This window comes from Crinia signifera, chromosome 2 (genome assembly GCF_055691185.1).
Source record: "Crinia signifera chromosome 2, ASM5569118v1, whole genome shotgun sequence".
In the NCBI taxonomy this organism is placed as follows: Eukaryota; Metazoa; Chordata; class Amphibia; order Anura; family Myobatrachidae; genus Crinia; species Crinia signifera.
The window spans coordinates 311860583-311879028 of record NC_139218.1 but is presented as its reverse complement, the minus strand read 5'-3'; the positions used below and the strand labels follow the sequence as shown (position 1 = coordinate 311879028).

General features: G+C 44.2%; 1 protein-coding gene and 1 long non-coding RNA gene across 3 annotated transcripts in view; one reads left to right on the top strand and one right to left on the bottom strand.

The window, feature by feature from the left end:
* The window catches only part of LOC146059088 (uncharacterized), a 102633-nt gene that overhangs the window by 36620 nt on the left and 47567 nt on the right, over window positions 1-18446 (top strand). The window lies entirely within an intron of this gene.
* Window positions 6578-18446, bottom strand: part of CCDC122 (coiled-coil domain containing 122) — a 29423-nt gene continuing 17554 nt past the window's right edge. For both annotated transcript variants that reach the window (XM_083171211.1, XM_083171210.1), the window contains exons 4-5: window positions 11527-11643; window positions 6578-7172 (exon numbers count right to left, since the gene is read on the bottom strand). In XM_083171211.1, the coding sequence (XP_083027337.1) occupies window positions 7023-7172; window positions 11527-11643 (267 nt within the window). In that variant the 3' untranslated portion in view covers window positions 6578-7022. The remainder of the gene's footprint in view (window positions 7173-11526; window positions 11644-18446) is intronic.

Below are 18446 nucleotides of genomic sequence, written 5' to 3'. Positions count from 1 at the left end.
GCAGGAAACACATCCATTGAGGAAAATTTCTGAATGCACATAGACTACTGTAATTTAGGTGTCGATGTTATGCGAGCTGATGTTGGTTTAATTTTGTGAAAAGTCTGATGTTTCTACAAAAATCAGACATTTTACTGTCGGCTAATGCAATTGCATCCGAGTTCACTAAAATTCGGACATAATTAGAGCTGTTTTGTTTGGGTGATTTATAATCGCCAATGTTTAAATTCATTTTTCCATGTTAAATGCATTTTATGCGCATCACTATGCTAATCAGATTAAAATGATATGCAGCATGCTTATATTCTGTATGTAATTGCGACTGTATCTGCATAAAAAATTTCTGCTACAGTGTTTCCCTACAAAACAATGTGATATAATTAGATAAGGTAAGATACTCTTTATTGTAATTGTAGAAAACAACAAAATTATAACCCATGTCACAAAGTAATTGTAAGTTAACAATTCTGATTGAAATCAACAATTACAGGTGGAAAAAAGCTGTTTTTCAATCGAGACGTCCTTGCCTTAATAAACCTGAGCAGTCAGTGTGACGGAAGGAAGGAAAAGCTGTTATGATAAGGATGATAACAATCATAAACAATGCTGTTTCTTTTCCGGCGACTGTTCCTAATATAAATTTCCTCCATGGACGGAAATTCACTGCCAATAATACCTGCAGCGGTATGTACCACCCGCTCCAATTGCTTATGATCTCCCTTAGTACTGTTCCCATATCAAACGGCAATGCAATATGTCAAAATACTCTCAATAACGCCAATTTAAAACTTTATCAACTTTATCTGTGTAAAATTTGCAGCGCAGAGTTTTCTAAAAAAAAAAATAACCACTGCTGTGTCTTCCTTGCCATAGCTGTAATATTTAAAGACCAAGTGGACTTACAAAATGTGTTTGATGTGCTTATACAACATAAATACAAGATACCTCAAGATATCTCATTCAAATATTAAAAAATTACAAAATACGGAATAATCCGTTATCCAAAATTCTTCTGGATAAGGGATACTCAACCTGTAGGTAAAAGCCTGTCAAAATGATGGCTTCTGCTATGTACTTTCACTTTGAGCTGCGACAGTTTTTACTTTCACTTTGAGCTGTGACAGTTTTTAGCCCACAAACTCTACACCATACCCCAAGTCCCTATCTGCTCCTACCTCCAATCTTTGCATGCTTTATGGGGAAAGGGGAAGGGGTGGTGACCGGTGCACAAGAGGTAAAACTATATTTCAATTAATTAGAGAGAAATGAGAAACGTCCACAATCGAGAATAATTTAAGGGGATAATTAGTCTCCCTATTATTTACACAATTTTTCAGGTGGAGGTGCGCCCTGGAGAGTAAATGGGTTACTGGAGGAAGAAGAGAAAAGACTCTCTCTTTGTTGGGGCACTCTTGGATTGTTAAGGTTTAAACAGTAATGATACTATCACATATGTAGGTGGTGAGTCAACCACACAGACCACTTGCCAGTGTAAAGCCCAGAAAAAGGGGAAGTGTCTGGTTGTAAATGCTAGATAACAAAGTATTTAGGAAAACAGAGCTGAAGCACCCATGGACGGGGCTATCTCTGAGTCCTATTCATGAGAGTATTAATGGTATTAAAATATAATTTTTAATGAAAAACTCTTAAAATATACTAGACAAACATGTAGACAAGACAAGGACATGTATACATATAGACAAACATTTATGCAACAGGGTATTATAGTCCAACACAGTCTGATACCGCTATTAGTAACAATACACAGTTTAGCTCCTGTGTGCTTACAGTGCAATAAATCTGATACCGCTATTGGTGACGATAGTCAGTTTGGCTCCTGTGTTGTTATTATGCAGATCTCCGTGTGTATGGAGGGGATATATTGGGTATATGAACCCCTTAACACAGCTATTCCCACTCGCTCTCTATCTCAGCCGCTGATCAGTATCTTAAGTCTTAAATAACTAGCAACCAATTGCTAAGGGATAATGGGCCTTATTCTAGTTCACTCTTTCTGAGAAAATCCTTCTTAGATGGACAAAACCATGTGCACTACAGGGGGGCAGATATAAAATGTGCAGAGAGAATTAGATTTGGGTGAGTTATTTTGTTTCTGTGCAGGGTAAATACTGGCTGCTTTATTTATACACTGCAATATAGATCTCACTTTGAAGTAAAACCCACCCAAATCTAATTCTTTATGCACAAGTAACATCTGCCCCACCTGCAGTGCACATGGTTTTGTCCATCTAAGAAGGATTTTGACAGAAAGAGTGAACCAGATTAAGGCCCAATGTGTGTGGTAAATTTGACACATTCTACATACGTTGTTATATTATTGCAACAAAATTGCTGATACAGTTAGGTCTGAATGGGTGGAAATACGCCCATCACCTGTACACACAGAAAATGTACCTTTACCTTAGTGGTCCCGTTGCTGCCGCAGAGGGCCAATTCTTACACACTACAATATTCAGGTATCAGTATTTAAAACATTCAGCACGTTAATGCCACAGAGGGCCAATTTGTACACATTGCAGTATTCAGATCTCAGTGTTTAAAACATTCGGTAGTTGTCACTGTGGTATCAGGCCTTCTTTGCACATGGTGGTTCTGTTGCTGCCACGGCGGGCATAAAATATCTACTGAAAATTCTATATCCAATATTCAGTCCAGCAGAGCAGTCAGTATATACAGCAATAATATACACACTTTACGGGGGTGTCCACACCTGGTATTCACCGTTTATTTGTCTTAATTACTGTGTACTTGTTAACCTCTTTACTCCATCATGGGGACATGTTGTCAGCAAAAGAGATGATATAATATGTTATACTATTGGGTTGTCGCCTGTCAAAATACCAGGATTATGGTGGTTCAGAGAATAGAAAATAAGAGAAGATCTGTTGGTCCCATGGGGTTGTACTGAGGTGTTCCCAAACCGACTTTATATACCCGAGCAAAAAAGGTTGTGGGGCCTGGTCTTAACAGGAAAGGTCTCCCCTACCGTCAGGCAGGTCCCTCGTCCAATGGTCAAGCTGCCACCTAAGTGGGCTTTTATGGGTATTGTGGGGGAACACCTCCCCCTGGGATCCTCAGGGAAGGTATAGATGGCTCAGCGGGCCCTCAGTGCCCGGCGGCTGCTGCCCAGCTTTGTATACCTCTCCGTCAGGGTGGAATTAATACAGAATTTTCTGAAGAGGTCTCCCTTCTTCAGAAATGCTTTCAACACCGCTGACTGGCTGCCACCCGTACTGTTGGGGTGGGCCCTTAGGGTATGGCGGGTGAGCGGGCCTGTATGCACGTAGAGGGGATTCCTAGCTATCGAGCCAGAGAAAAGAGAAAGGGGGGTACTGCTGCCCTGTGATATCCCTGATTTACCCTGTATGGCGAAATAATTCCCGAGCAGGGTGGTTTTTTAGGGATAGAATCTGGGTGAGTGACCCCTGAAATGAGAGGAGCCCTAAGAGGGGCTTAGGAGTAGTGTCGGTTCGTATGCTGCTGTCCTCCACGTGTAGAAAAGTGCAGAGGTGGAGGGTGAGAGATACTAGAAGGAAAGTCCGACAGAAGGAAGTTAGTTCAGAAAAGAAAATTCTTTAGAGAGGTAGTAGTGGTCCTGGTGTCGATAGATACTGTCAGAATCGACAGGATATGATTCCTGGAGTTTTAGGCAGACAGTCACTTTTAGTGTTAATGCTGATAGGTCCCCGTTTTAGGTGGCGGGTAAGGGGTACACTGACATTAATAGTGTGGTCGGATTTGGGGGCATAAATTGCGGAGGGTACCTCTAAGTATACTACTGCGCTGGGCAGAGATTTAGCATAAATGCCACCGCTAGTGTGTGCCAGTTGTAAATAGCGGGTAGGGGTGCACTGGGATTTTGACAGCGTAGTCCGGTACCAGGCATGTGCTGAGGAGGATACCTCTTGGTGCGCTACTGCCTTTGTCAGCTAGTGTGCCGTCTGCTGTCCACCCTCGCTAGTCCCCCGTTACCTGTGTGTCTCTGCGGTTGAGACACCGCTGATTACCCGCTATCACTGCTGGCCGTCTGTTCCCGTCTGCTGTGTGTGTGTGGATGGGAGCGTCTTACCCGGAGAGGCTAGGACGCTGCTGGCTGCTGCTACTGCTGCTGTAGGGAGGCGCGCTGTAAGGGCGTCCCTCCACTTAGCACCAACGATCGTTTCACCTGGGGTCAGGCTTCTTCAGGGTCAGTGTGTGGCTAAGTTGGGCGTGTATTCGCCTTTTAACTAGTCTGCATGTTGTCCATTAGTGTTAATTGGGTCGGATTAGTTACCGGTGTTAAGGTGTCTGGGCGTTCATTATCAGAAATCTGGTTTATTTAACCCTCTTAGTATTCAGAGGGTATAAGTCTTGCCAATATAAAAGGTTTATTGTTTACTGCTTCAAAGATTGGGGAAGAATGAAAGAATAATTAAATATATACCACGAGAATGTGTGTGTTAGTATTTATATTGGAACACCTCTGTTAAGAGGGAGATTAAGCATGAATTTTAAAATGTGGGTGGAGGGGAAAGGGGTAGCGTAGCGAGTGCTAAATTATACCCTCTTTTGCTAGTGCTCCCTATGCGGATTGGAGGGAGGAAAAAACGTGGTACCGTTGGACATGAGTGAAATCTTGTCATATTCCGGATGAGGCAGAATGCCGGTAGTACCGACTAGGGCACTCATACCAGAATATTTCTAATGTCACACTGGAATTGAACACTCGCAGTCGAGAGGAGAGACCCTCATGAGGTAAGGGGTTATACCCTGTGATAATCATGGAAAAGAGGGGAAGAAAGGGGAGATGAACGGGATGGAGAGAGGGGGGGGGGGGGGGGGAACGGGGAAGAGAAAAAAGGAGAGAGAGGATATGGGGTTGCGTTGTGGGAAGGGGATGGTCATATATTTGTAAAACTGGTCTAACACAATTGTAATGAGCGGTGTGACCGCATTTTGTCCTCCGACATACTGTGGCAGGCCTGTGTGTCGTCCATAGTCCTGTCGGCACTCCAGTATGTCATGTCTGGGCGGTGATTGTCTATTGCCAGTGTAAAGCTGGCCAGCTTACGAATAACAGAGTGACCGCATTGAGTCCTCTGACGTGCTGTGGCGAGTTTATGTGTCGTCCATTAGCATGTCGGCACTGCGATATGTCAAGTCTGATGGACGGTTGCATGTTTGTTGAATAAATCCAGCCAGATTCAAATAAAAAGTTAGGCCATATTGTGTCGTCCGACATACAGTGGCAGACCTATGTGTCGTATATTTACATGTCAACCTTACATTGTATAGGGTTCTGGGAATTGTGGGGCCAGTCTGGGCCGTAAGAGTGTGAGTGCAGGACTGGAAAGGTGGGGGGGTGGGATTCCAGTGTCAAAAAGTGGACTGGCAATCCGGAGTTGACGGTGTTTAGAGGCTAGCTAATTTGTGGGCCCCTGGTAACATGAGTGACTCAAGGGTGACAATATTGTCAGATGTGCACTGAATAAAGAAAAATATTAACAAAGGTGAAGGTGCTGGAACGAAACTTAAACTAAAACGTGAGAACAGGTGAGACTCAATGACAGTTCTACTGACAGTGTGAGTTGTGCCTGAGTGTATGCTAATACCAGGAGACCTCTTTTGAAGGTCCAGAATCATGATAGGTGTATGTAAAGTGAGTAAAAAGTAGCCGAAGTTAAGTGCTAATAAGGATATGCTTGTGCGGTGTACAGCATTAAAGTTGTGATCATGGAGTGATAATAATGAAAACGGGTTGTTGGATATATAACATATATGCATTCTGATGGGGGGCAAATGGTCCCTAAAAATAAGTGACCTGAAGGGGTCTGGGTTATTTTCACGTATAGGTAAAGCCACTGAGGGACGTGACAATAGAGGGAAATAATAAATGAATAAATAAATAAAGAAATATCCAAATTTTTGCATAGATTGAAAGTGGAGTAGACGAAAAAAGAGGGGGGGGTGAAACAAAGGGGGGGGGACAGGAGAGGTAAGCGGGGGGTGGGGGGGGGGGAAGAGGATATTTCCATGTATGGGGGGACCAGATGGTAGTTGGGGTCCAATCTTTGCAGTCACAGCTCCTGCTCTCCATATCCTGCAAGTTTGAGTTTGAGATCAGTGCCCCTGAAGAAAATGCTTTCACTTTCTGTTATAACATCTTTTTGCACACAATGTAAATACTGTAGGTTGCATTTTACATCCCCAAACCTAAGACCTTGCAAAAGAAAGATAAACTTTAAGATGTATGTAATAGGCCATTGCCCTAAATGTCATCATACTACTTGACATGTCCCTTTGATACTACCATACTCCTTCAAGTGCACCTTTTATACATCCACTATTTATGTCAGACTTCTCCATGTTCCCCTTTTAAGCTTCAAGGCATTGGCATATGCAGCTAGTGAGCCATCTTCATACGTCCCTTTTATTCCCCAAAATAGTAATATGCATAACATGGTATTTATTCTGGAAGAACTGATACAGGATACACTTATCCATAATGATACACTTTGAAAAACACTAGGAACTCAGAATATGCACAGTGTTCGGAATGGTAGTAAATGGCAGAAACAAATATTGTACTCATGTGCTGTTAACAAAAAATAAACGGAAAACATTTGTGCTGTAGTTTTTTATCTGTGATGCACAGGTTACTGCTGACTGACACTGTAGTAATCCTTAAGGTAACAGAATCATGGTGTGAAATTACTGTTGTGGAAAGAACATGTTTATCTAAGGTGAGTGTAACAATAACAGAAGTGCCCCAGTTAGCAAAGATAAGTCAGTTACATTTTGAAATTGTTACTTTAATTTACTTCAAATATACTATAGATATTAACAATTTATTCCAACAGTCGGAAGCCCAGATTGAATACCACCCAAAGTAACCAACATTATGGAACAGCAATAATTATGGTATTCAGGACCAAGGACATTTGCCATTTACTCCTGACAAAAACATATACAGTAGCAACAGAATATGATGGAGAGACTCAACACATACTAGCAAGGAAATGTCACTGCATCATGCCAAGACTCTCTCTTAGGCTCAATGCTGTTTTTTCCATTTGTTCTATGTTCCACTGACATTGCCTTCTGTTTAGCCGTGCCTTGTTCAGTTGGGAATGCAAACGTTTCAGTATTGCTTCATACCTCTTCTTCTGCACCTGTAATAATTAAGATACTGTATGTGGTTAGATTCTATTTAAAACAATTTTAATTAGTTCTCTTTATATCATGTGAAATCATCATTCAAAATAGATTGACAAGTCAAATATTACTTGTTTGTTTATAGTATGAACATGTATGACATAAATATTATCACACAAAGATATATGTACCACACCTCCTACATACAGTATGGTCATATACATCACCAGGATCTAATATTCCTCCCAAAACTAATACAATGCTAAAGGGTTTATTTACTACGCATCGGGCTAAATAAATGACGCCTGAGTTTGGCGGTAACACATGCCTTGTATATGATTGCCCCTTTTAAAAAAAAGTCTAAGTTCAGCCGGCACCAACACAGACGCAGGAACTCGGGCTTCATTACATGTGTGTTATGTGTTATACCCGAAATTTAAAAAGGCAAAACACAATTCAGAACAGTATTGCCCTTGTCAATTTTGGACATAAATATGATCAGAAGCACTAGGTTTTTGAACCCGAATCTTTGTAAATAAACCACAAACCACAAAACTATCTTGTTCAGTTCAGATTGTCAATGTTTCAATAGAGTATAATTAACCCACATTTTTATGGTTATTTCACCATCCATTATATAGCTTTGTGAGTCTCCGGGAGAAGCCAGAGAGGAGACATTGGAGAGCAGAGGAGGGGTGAACTCATCTCACTATTACACCCCATACAAAACATGTAGACTCACCCTTGATTAATAGGCCAATGGTGAGGGACAGAGCTAAAAGATGCAATGCCATAATTTGGCCCCGCCTCCTTCCTGCAACTCCTGCAATTGCCAGTGAGTAACATAACAATCCTGCCTGCTTCCTAGTGAAGGGAGAGCTGTCTTCTCTTCTGGCACTACAGGGAACTAACCCAAAAATTGGGTGTCTCTCATAGCAATTGCTTAGGAACATATCAACAAGGATGGCACTGTGGCAGGAAACCTTATAGGACATTTACACCTATCAAAATCCTCTTTCATTATGTTAAGGTCCATACACACTGGGCGACTATGCCCAGCGTGTATGGACAGCGATGCTAGCGTTTATCGCTGGGGGGAAAGCCGCTCAGTGCACACTGGGCGGGTTTGAGCAGAAAGCCGCTCAATCATGCTGTTTTGAGCGGCTTTCAGCTCAAAGTCGCACAGTGTGTATGGGCTTTTATACTCAGCAGCACGTCTGCAGTACATTCCATCTTCCCTTCTAATTTTCTAATTTTTAGATCTAGCTTGAAGAAATCCCCCCTATACTCAGCCACATCATGATATATTTATATCACCAGGGCCCTTATTCTGGTTGGTGCGGTAATATCCGCGTGCGTTCGTGCCGCCGATGTTTTGTCTCTGCGCATGTGCGGAGGCGTCTCTGCGCATGTGCGAGCCGGACGCACGGCAACATTCCGCATGAAATGTGTACACTACGAACAGGGGGTGGAGAGGGGCGTGAAGGGCAGTTTGGGCTCATTACCATATGTTTACACCCCGCGTTTCATGGGCGTTCCCATGAAAACGCTGGGCGTACGTATGGTAATGCGGTCGTGACGCACGTGTAGGGGGCGGACATATGACATCGCCGGATGTCAGCTGCCCGCCCAGATCCCTGCTTTTGCACAGAAAAATGTCCGTGTGGTCTGAGGTTGCGGGAGCTGGTGGACCACTCGGTCCTGCATTCGATGGTCTGCGACCATCGAATGATGGGGGAGGTTCCCTGAGATGGAGGAGGCGTATTCCGTGAAAAATACACATGCGGTCCGTTCGGCCAGCTTCTTACCGCATACGGACGGAGTTGGTGAACCGTATGGAAGGCGGGGTTTCGCACGCACGGTCCTGGCTGCATATTCGGATCTGGCCGCACCGATCAGAATAAGGGCCCAGGTCACAATATCCCTGCACAAATAGCTATAGCAACAAGCGCTTATATCCAAAGCGCAATGCCGTTGATCTGTTTGTGTTACGGGGATTTCACTGGAGTATGGTTTAGGCAACTTTACAACAATTTAGCTGCAATTATTTATACCCCTTTTACACCAAAAATCCCGGATCCGACCCGGCATTTGGAACATGGATCCAAGCCAGGTCAGTTCCAGGATTTGCACCGTTTGCACTGTGGTGCCTTCCCGCAGTGTAGACGGAGGCGGCGCATGGACATGACATCATCTTCAAGCGCCGGGACCATGATCACCCCCGCCGGGAGCGCCGCACTGGTGGCAAGCCCAGCACCAAGGTAAGCTGTTGGGCTGCCCCCAGCCTCCGTGCACCCCCCAGCCCCCATCCACGAGGTGAATGGATGCCGCACACAGGCATCCATTCACCTACTCCCTGCCTTCACTGCTGTTTGCAGAGTACAGCAGATAGCAGCTGAGGCTGTGTTCACCCTCTGCACAACGTCCATGTTGTCTGCAGGATGCTGCGGTCCGGAGGTTGGGCTACCCCATTGATGTAAATGGGAGCCGGGTCGGATGACCCGGCGTACCTGTTTACACTGCCCTCTACCCAGGTCCTAGCTGTGTTCAACCCAGGTCAGGACCTGGGTAGAAGTCCCATGTAAATGGACAAGGGTTGACCCATTTAGACTGCTGCTGACCCTGGTCTGACCCCGGGTTTTTGCAGCGGTGTAAAAGGGGTATAAAAGGCAAAACTATTAATAAAAAAGACACTAAATTCTGAAAAAATGGGACATTGTGTGAAATCAAAATCTATTACCTATTGGGCAAGGAGATAAAGTAAATTATAGCATAATCGATATTTTCCAAATCTGGTATATCTATTTATGAGATCAATAAACAAATAAATAACTAAACTTTTTCCAAACTACTGTATTTTGACTTGAAATGAGATGTGGATTGAAAGGTCTACGATGTCTAGTTAGACATTCAGTATGTTGACACCAAAGGTCAACATGCAATAGGTCAACATAATCAAAATGTCGAAAATAAAAAAGGTAAACATGAGTTTTTCAGTTTTTTATTGTTAATGTTGACACCTGTTGACGTGGACTCCCATTTAGCGTAACGTGTACCCTTCCCCAATTCAATGTAGTCCACATGTATGATAAAGTATGAATAAGTCCCAAAACATTCAAAAATTGTGAAAACCCATGGTGACCTTTTGACTAGGGATGCCAATCCCAGGGAATTTTTTCAATCCCGGAAATTGGGATTGAAAAATGCTCAATCCCAGGATTCCCGGGATCCCGGGATTGACATCCTTAAAAGAAATCCACCCCTCTTTCCCCCACGTTGCCTTACTTTAAGTGGGGCAGGCGGCAGCAGAATGGAGGCAGGCTGTGATGCCAGAGGGAGGTCAGTGTGTCACTAGACTGTGCAGCCGGGAGTAGTCAGGCGGGGAGTGGGTTCAGTGCTGCGGCCTGCGCAGCGTGACCCATAGGTCACGCTGCGCAGGCCGCAATGCTGCACCCACGGTGTCACAACTCGCTCACCGTCTGACCTCTCCCGGCCGCACACATTCATGCCTGGTTCTGGTCACAGCACAGGTGAGTTCAGCGAACAGCCTCCAGTTGTAGAGAGCGATGGCGGTGCGGGGCGTGTTCTGCTGGCTGCAGAGTGTGACGCGCAGCGTGACCTCTGACCACATCACGTTGCGCGTCTGAGCAGGAGCAGCCGGGCTCAGGAGCAGCCGGGCAGCGTCTGAGCAAGCACTCAGACGCTGCCCAGCATTAAACTAGTCTAATCCCGAAATCCCGGGACTCAATCCCGGGATTCAAATCCCGGCAATATTGGGGGCAAATCCCGGGATCCCGCCGATCCCGGGATTGGCCACCCTACTTTTGACCATGTCGACCTTTAGTCAAGGTCGATCTTTTGCCTGTGTCGATCTATTGACTGTGTATAATATCGGTGAGGATTGGCACTGGCAAGGATATCAATGAGATTATTAATCACATAAGACCAACGTAAGACCGCGTTAACAACAATCACTTGCGGTATCTGGTTTGTGGTGCTCCCAACAAGGTTCAGCTTAATAACTGAGAAGGTGAGTCGAGAGGATGACCAAGGGAGAAAGGATGTTCTCCCTTGGTCATCCTTTTGACTCACCTTTTCGACCTATTGACTGTCTACCTAGACACTGTAGACCAGGGCTGGGCAACACCGGCCCTCCAGATGTTGATGAACTACACATCCCAGCATGCCTTGCATCAGTTTCAGCATGGCCACATAGCAATACTAATGCAAAGCATTCTGGGATGTGTAGTTCATTAACATCTGGAGGGCCGGTGTTGCCCAGCCCTGCTGTAGACCTTTCACCGGCTTCCCCCCAAAGTGATAGACAGCTATTGTGAGTAAATATGCTTACTTGCCTTCTGCTATACTCACCTCTATTTCTTTCTTGAGCACAGCATGTCTGGCTTTCTCCTTTTCATATATCTTCTTTTTTGAATTTATAGTCTGTCCTGTGGCTTTGACTTGCTCACTTGTATTAAGGATTTCCTCCTAGTGATTCAGATGAATTGTTTGAATTACATTTGGAAAATAAATAATGATACTGCTGACACTTTGTAGTATGTACTGAAATACTATTACAGACTTATTCTTTAGAAGCAATCTATATATTTTCTGCAAAAATGTAACAAACCCTGACCACAACCGCTCAGCGGTAATGATAATAATGTTTAATCCTAAATAACATACTTGCCCCACAAAAGTGTGCCTGGATTTGCTCGTGCCTTGTTGTTTAGCTTCCTGCTTAGGGGCCTTATTTTGGTTCATTCTTTCTGTCAAAATCCTTCTTAGATGGACAAAACCATGTGCACTGCAGGGGGGGCAGATGTAACATGTGCAGAGAGAATTAGATTTGGGTGAGTTATTTTGTTTCTGTGCAGGGTAACTACTGGCTGCTTTATTTTTACACTGCAATATAGATCTCACTTTGAAGTAAAACCCCACCCAAATCTAATTCTCTCTGCACAAGTAACTTCTGCCCCACCTGCAGTGCACATGGTTTTGTCCATCTAAGAAGGATTTTGTCAGAAAGAATGAACCAAAATAAGGCCCAGTGTGACTTCCTGTTTCTTTGTGCATACTGTAGTTGCCATGGCTTTGTGATGTCTCCACCTTATATAGTATATACCACAAATTGGCTATTATTTTAGTAGAATTTTTTTACACATCATTTACACTTTGTTAACCTAATATCATTTCTACTGCCGATTACCTCATCTTTTCTGCCAGCACCAGGTTATCACAAATCCCATATTGAGCAATTGCAAAGATGATCTGTTACTAGATGATATTGATATAAATTAAAATCATACATAGGGGGGGGGGTATATAATCCGGGATTCCAACTGTCGGCATATTCGTTTGTTCCGGCTGTAACTCAACAGTCGGAATTCAATGTTTCTGCCGTCGATTGACGGAAAGTCTGTGGATCAGTGAAAACAGCCTCGGATTGTCAAAAGACGCCCATGAATTCTACAATCCGCGGCCTTTTCCGACAAAACAGATCTGACTTTTTAAAAAGTTGGATCTGACACCCTTCAATGTTGTCGTTAATGGCAGCATTGAATAGGGGAGTGCCGATATTTCCCCCTGTGGGGAAATAGCAACACAGATTGAATACCGTCCATAAATTGAAAGGTATAAAACTTATGAACATGTAATAAAAACATGTAAATGTAATGGATACACTGTTGTTGACACTACCTTACATTGCAGATCAATAGTAAAGATAGACTGAAACCAACAAATACCGTGTACAGAATTACTTCATTTGCAGGAAAATTATGGACAGGAAAAACATGTTACTACAGTAAACTGCATGTCTGGGTATGAGAGAGAACATTGCACAAACATGGAAATTTGAACACCTCAGAAGAGCTAAGAACTAATTAGCAACATAAATTTCATGAATAATCTACAATATTCAGTACAATTCATCATTGTTGACAGTAGTTTTGAGGAAGTATATGCCCTTGGAATAATAATTGCTCTGCATCATGCAGTACAATATACAATACACATTTGTTTAATGTCATACTTGCCTAATCATAAACACTCCCCTCATTGACAACTCTTATATCTTCTTAATTAAGCTTAATCTTAAATAGGCAAGATATTTATATAATGTGGAAACGCAATTGGGATCAAGTTTATAAAAAGGGACCATGTCTTTTTATGGTTTATCTCCCGCAGTGTAACCTTCGGAATCCACCCTGCATGGCAGTCTCACCTGGCATCCTCATGGACGGGATGGAAAATACATGGACCTGACTGTTGTTACCCTACTCCTAGGCAGGGCCAGCAACAGAAATGTTGGGGCTACATACACTGATATTTCTGGGGGCCCCCCACCCCCTCAAGCACTATTAGTTGTGTGGAGCAGGGATATATGGTGGTCCTAGTGGTGGCAAGAAGTCCCATATAATGGCTGCCCCCAGTGCAGACAGTATCACTTCTGAACTGATAGCTACTACACATTATGCCACACACCGTAATGCCTACTACACATTATACCTTAAACCATAATGCCCATTAGACATCATGCCACATGCCGTAATGGCCATTAGACAATATGCCACACACCGTAATGCCCATTACACATTAGGCCACATGCCACAATGCCCATTACATATTATACCACACATTGTAATGCCCATTACACATTAGGCCACATGCCATAATGCCCATTATATATTATACCACATGCCACTTACCTACATGCTCTTGCCAGGGGTTGCATGCTCATTGCCAGGGGTTACATGGTCATTGCCAGGGGTTTCTTGCTGGGTGCCAGGGGGTTACATGCTTGGTGCCAGGGAATACATTCTCCTTGCCAGGGGGTTACATGCTTCTTGTCAGGGGTTACATGCTCCTTGCCTGGGTTACATGCTCCTTGCCCTGGGGGGTACATACTTGTTGTCATGGGGGAGTACATATTTGTTGCCTAGTGGGGAGAATTACATGCTGTTGCCGGGGAGGTTAAATGCTTGTTCCCAGTAGATAACATGCTAGTTGCAATGGGGTTTTAAATGCTCATTGCCTAGGGGGGATAAATGCTCTTTGCCAGTGGGAATTTAGATGCCTGGGGACAGCCTGTTGGGACATGCAGCTCCCGCCGCTTACAGACACTGACATGAGCCAATGCTGCAGCAAAAGGCATCTTCTAGCCTTCCGCTGTAGCACCAGCTCATGTCAGTGTGTGTAAGCGGCTGCTGGGAGCCTTCCGCAGCAGCACCGGCACTTGTCAGTGTAGTGTGTGTGTAAGCTGCGGGATCTGCCTTTCCCAACCGTCCGTCCCCAGGCAGCTCCCGCCACTACAGTCAAAGGCCTCCCCTTCTCTGCCACAGCTGCAAAAATTCTCGTTGGGGGGGAATTCAGTGCCAGCCACCCATAACAATTGACTGCCGGGCGGCTGGGTGCAGAGATTGAGTGGCCCCGCAGCTATGCTGAATTTGGGAATTTGGGTCAGCTGTCCCTTTTGACCCCCATTGTCACTGGGCCTGCTCCTAGGAAGCTGCAACCACACATTTTGTGTCATCTCTTCTAGGTTAGTGTGACCTATTCTACCCAGGGTAATCCTACATAGTGCACTTAACATGGCTGCCTGCCCTGGTTCGTGGTTTATAATCATATACAAAGTATTGCCCATAGACAGTACGGATGGTTTAATGGTTAGCATTACTGGCACACAGCACTGAGGTCATTGGTTCGATTCCCACCATGGCCCTAACTGTGCAGAGTTTGTATGTTCTCCCCGTACTTGCATGGATTTCCTCCAGGTACCCAGTTTCCTCCCACAATCCAAAAATATACTGGTAGGTTATTTGGCTTCTAACAGAAATGAACCCTAATATAAATGTGTGTGCGTGTACATGTGGTAGGGAATACAGATTGTAAGCTCCACTGGGGCAGGGACTGATGTGAATGTTAAAATATTCTCTGTAAAATGCTGCAGAATATGTGTGCACTATATAAGAAACTGTTAATACATTTAAAAAATATATATGTCTGGACCAAATCAGCAGAATGCTAATTATGTTCTCTAGTTTTTCTTTTCTTTCTTTTTAATTTCTGTGTGGTTTGCGTATTGCTATAGTGCATAATACTTTTATACTAGGTTTTTTGTTTTTTATGTAGAGTGTAAAGCACCTTGATTCCTGTTTGAGGAGAGCTATATATAAAAAAATGGTACTTGTGTACTATCACGGCGCCCATCGCATCGCAGACCATATCGCATGCGATGCGATATCGCGCGATGTTTCACAATGTCATACAATTTTAAAATTGTATGGCATTGTATATGGCATATAATGCCATACAATGCGATGGGATGCGATTATAACTTGTATAGCATGGGTGCTTTTAAACACCCTAATGGGTGCTTACAATGTTAAATGCACCCCCACGCCACCCCCCAACTATAAACGTGAATCCGAAGCGTGGCTAGCGCAGTGAGCCCGCGAGCTGACATCCGGCTATGTCAGCTGTCCGCCCCCACACGTGCATCACCACCGGATTACCATACGCGCACCCAGCGTTTTCATGGGAACACCCATGAAACGCGGGGCATACGCATATGGTATTGAGCCCAAACAGCCCTTCATGCCCCTCTCCACCCCTTGCTTGGATGGTTCCATGCGATAATTTTCTGCACGGAATTCACGCCGTGTTCGGACGTGCGAGGCATCGCAAATGCGCTGAAACGTCTCTGCACATGCGCAAACACAAAACGCCGGCCGGCCGCACATGCAGCCGTCTGACTCAATCAGAATAAGGGCCTTAGTGAGGGAGAACTGAAATGGGTGAAAATGGACCTAAACCCGTGGAAAACACGTGGATCGGTGGCAAATTTGTCGATCCATACTGGAATTTTTGATTAATCAAAAAATCTGCAAAGTCATTAAATAGGGTGAATCCAATTCACCATAAAACCAGCTGAGATTTTAAGATTTTTCACCTGACAAAAATATTTGCAAGAATTGATTACGCCCCCACAGTCTGCATAGACATGCAGTTCCAGTTCCAGTCTGCATATACCAGCATGCAGTTCACATTAAAGTTTGCTGATACTAGTGTGCAGTAACTATCACAGCCAGCAGTTTCTAGCATATGTTGCTATTATTATCAGAGTGCACATTCAGGGGTGGAATTACTAAAGCTTAAAAAAAAAAATGGAGACGTTGTCCATAGCAGATTCTGTCTATTATTTTCAAGCACGCAATGGAGAATTGATAGACTTAATTTGATTGGCTGCTATGGGCAACATCATCTCTTTTCATTTTTAGAGGTTTTAGTAAATTTACCCCACTGTATCACTAGTGTGTATTATACTGACTGTACTCATACATCTATGTTGCTGACACATGTGTTCAAGTCTTCCGTTAGTGTTGCCACCTTTGCAGGGTAGAATATCAGTTCTTCAGCCTAGTATTTTATCGGTTCTCCTTCCTGCTCAGTAACTATCCAGAAGCTGGAACTGAAGGAGAGGAGACATGTCTCCACGCAACTTAATTCTGTCAGTTCTAACCAGTAATACCGGCCCAGAGACCAAATAATACTCTGAATGTGACAAATAGAAAGGATGTATCTGGTCCATAATAATGTATCTGGTCCATAATAAGTTCACATGAATAACCAGACCCAGGGTTTCCCAGCAGAGCAATGTCCAAAACAAACATATGTCTGTCAGTTTACTGCATGGCTGTAAAGTAGAACTGGGTGTGTGGACCCGATAGCTGTAACTCTATGGTCCTACTGGCCTCCTGCGGGCTAAGGCTTCGCCAATAACAGCCACGTTTGTGGGGCCGAATTAAGTCCAGCCCCAGACCCATGCCGCCTGGTCTTTAGTGTGACAAGGTGGCCCGCAGGAGATAGAACACACAGCAAAACAGGGTGAGCTGGCGATCACACCCAGTCTACCAAAATGCAGAGAAATATACCCCACGGGTCCAACAATGGACTAAGGTGGTAAATAACAAACAAACTCTTAAATACTCGCACAGGGAAGGAATGAACCTAACAGGACAAACCTAAGCCCCAGTGTGAGCTGCTGCAACAATGCAGAGATGGTACAGTACAATATAAATAAAAGAAGAGCTGCAGGGAGAAGCCCTGACTTATCTGGAATGATGGTATAACAGCAGACAGATCTCAGGATTCTGCAGGGCAGGCAGACAGGACTGCTGACTGGGACCAGGAACACGGCCACTGTAGCGCAAACAAGGCTTGGGGTTCAGGATGCTCGGCAGGAGTGTTTACTGGAGTACACAGGACTGTATCAGGGCTATGACAGGACTAAGGCAAGGCTCAGACAAGACTAGAGAAGAACTCCACTAGGAACTATAACCGGCAGGGAAGTGCCGGGCAGAATGCCTAATGAAGGGCTCAGGTGATCAAAACACCTGTGAATAATCCAGCCCAACTCCCAGGCTGAGATAACGAGGTCAGGCTTGTGCATAATTCAGCTCACAGGAGAATGAGCTGCAATGGCAAAGATTTATAATGGATACTAACAATGGCATCCTGTTCTAACTCTTTCCTAAGTAAAAGACACACATGTACCCAGTCATCCATGTGATCAACAAAAACCGGGATTTACAGTATCGGACCAAATGACCTTCTTTCATTGAACAAAAGTCTGGCCATTGCATGCCCACTCTAACTGGCCCATGGCTATATTTTTACATAGGTAGCAGGGTTTGATGCACTCTGTGCCATGACTCACAGCTGGGCTGCCACACAGTTCAAAATTCAAATAGGGGAGAAACACCCACTGCCAGTGAGCCAGTTTGGAATGACAGTTGGTAACAGTTGGTGTGGCTTCCCCAATTTGAATTTTGAACTGTGCTGCAGCCCATTCTCTGGAGCCGCCACTGCTCATTACTCCCATTGCCATCCAATATTCTGTGATTTGTGTCACAGTTCCCTTCTGTTTATTTTTGTACCAGAACAGGTATAATTTACTGACTCCGTGCATCAGTGAGTTTTGGCTTCCCAACACCCTGGTAGTGGTGTGTGTGTGTTTTTCCTCCTCAGGCTACTGGAAGACAGATATCCAGGCCTTGGTGATGTAGACATCCAGTGATTGACAGTCTGAAGGTGTTTGGGTGCGAGAAAATCACTGCCCCTCCTCACCACCAAATGACTGCAGACAGTCAATCACTTGACATCGGCAGATGTAGAGCAGAATCTGCACTGTACATATAAGCAGGAAAGTTCCTGCACATGTGTAATGTACCAGTCATCTGTAATTTGTGACACTTTTAAGTTGCCTTGTCACAAGTAGACCTTAGTCA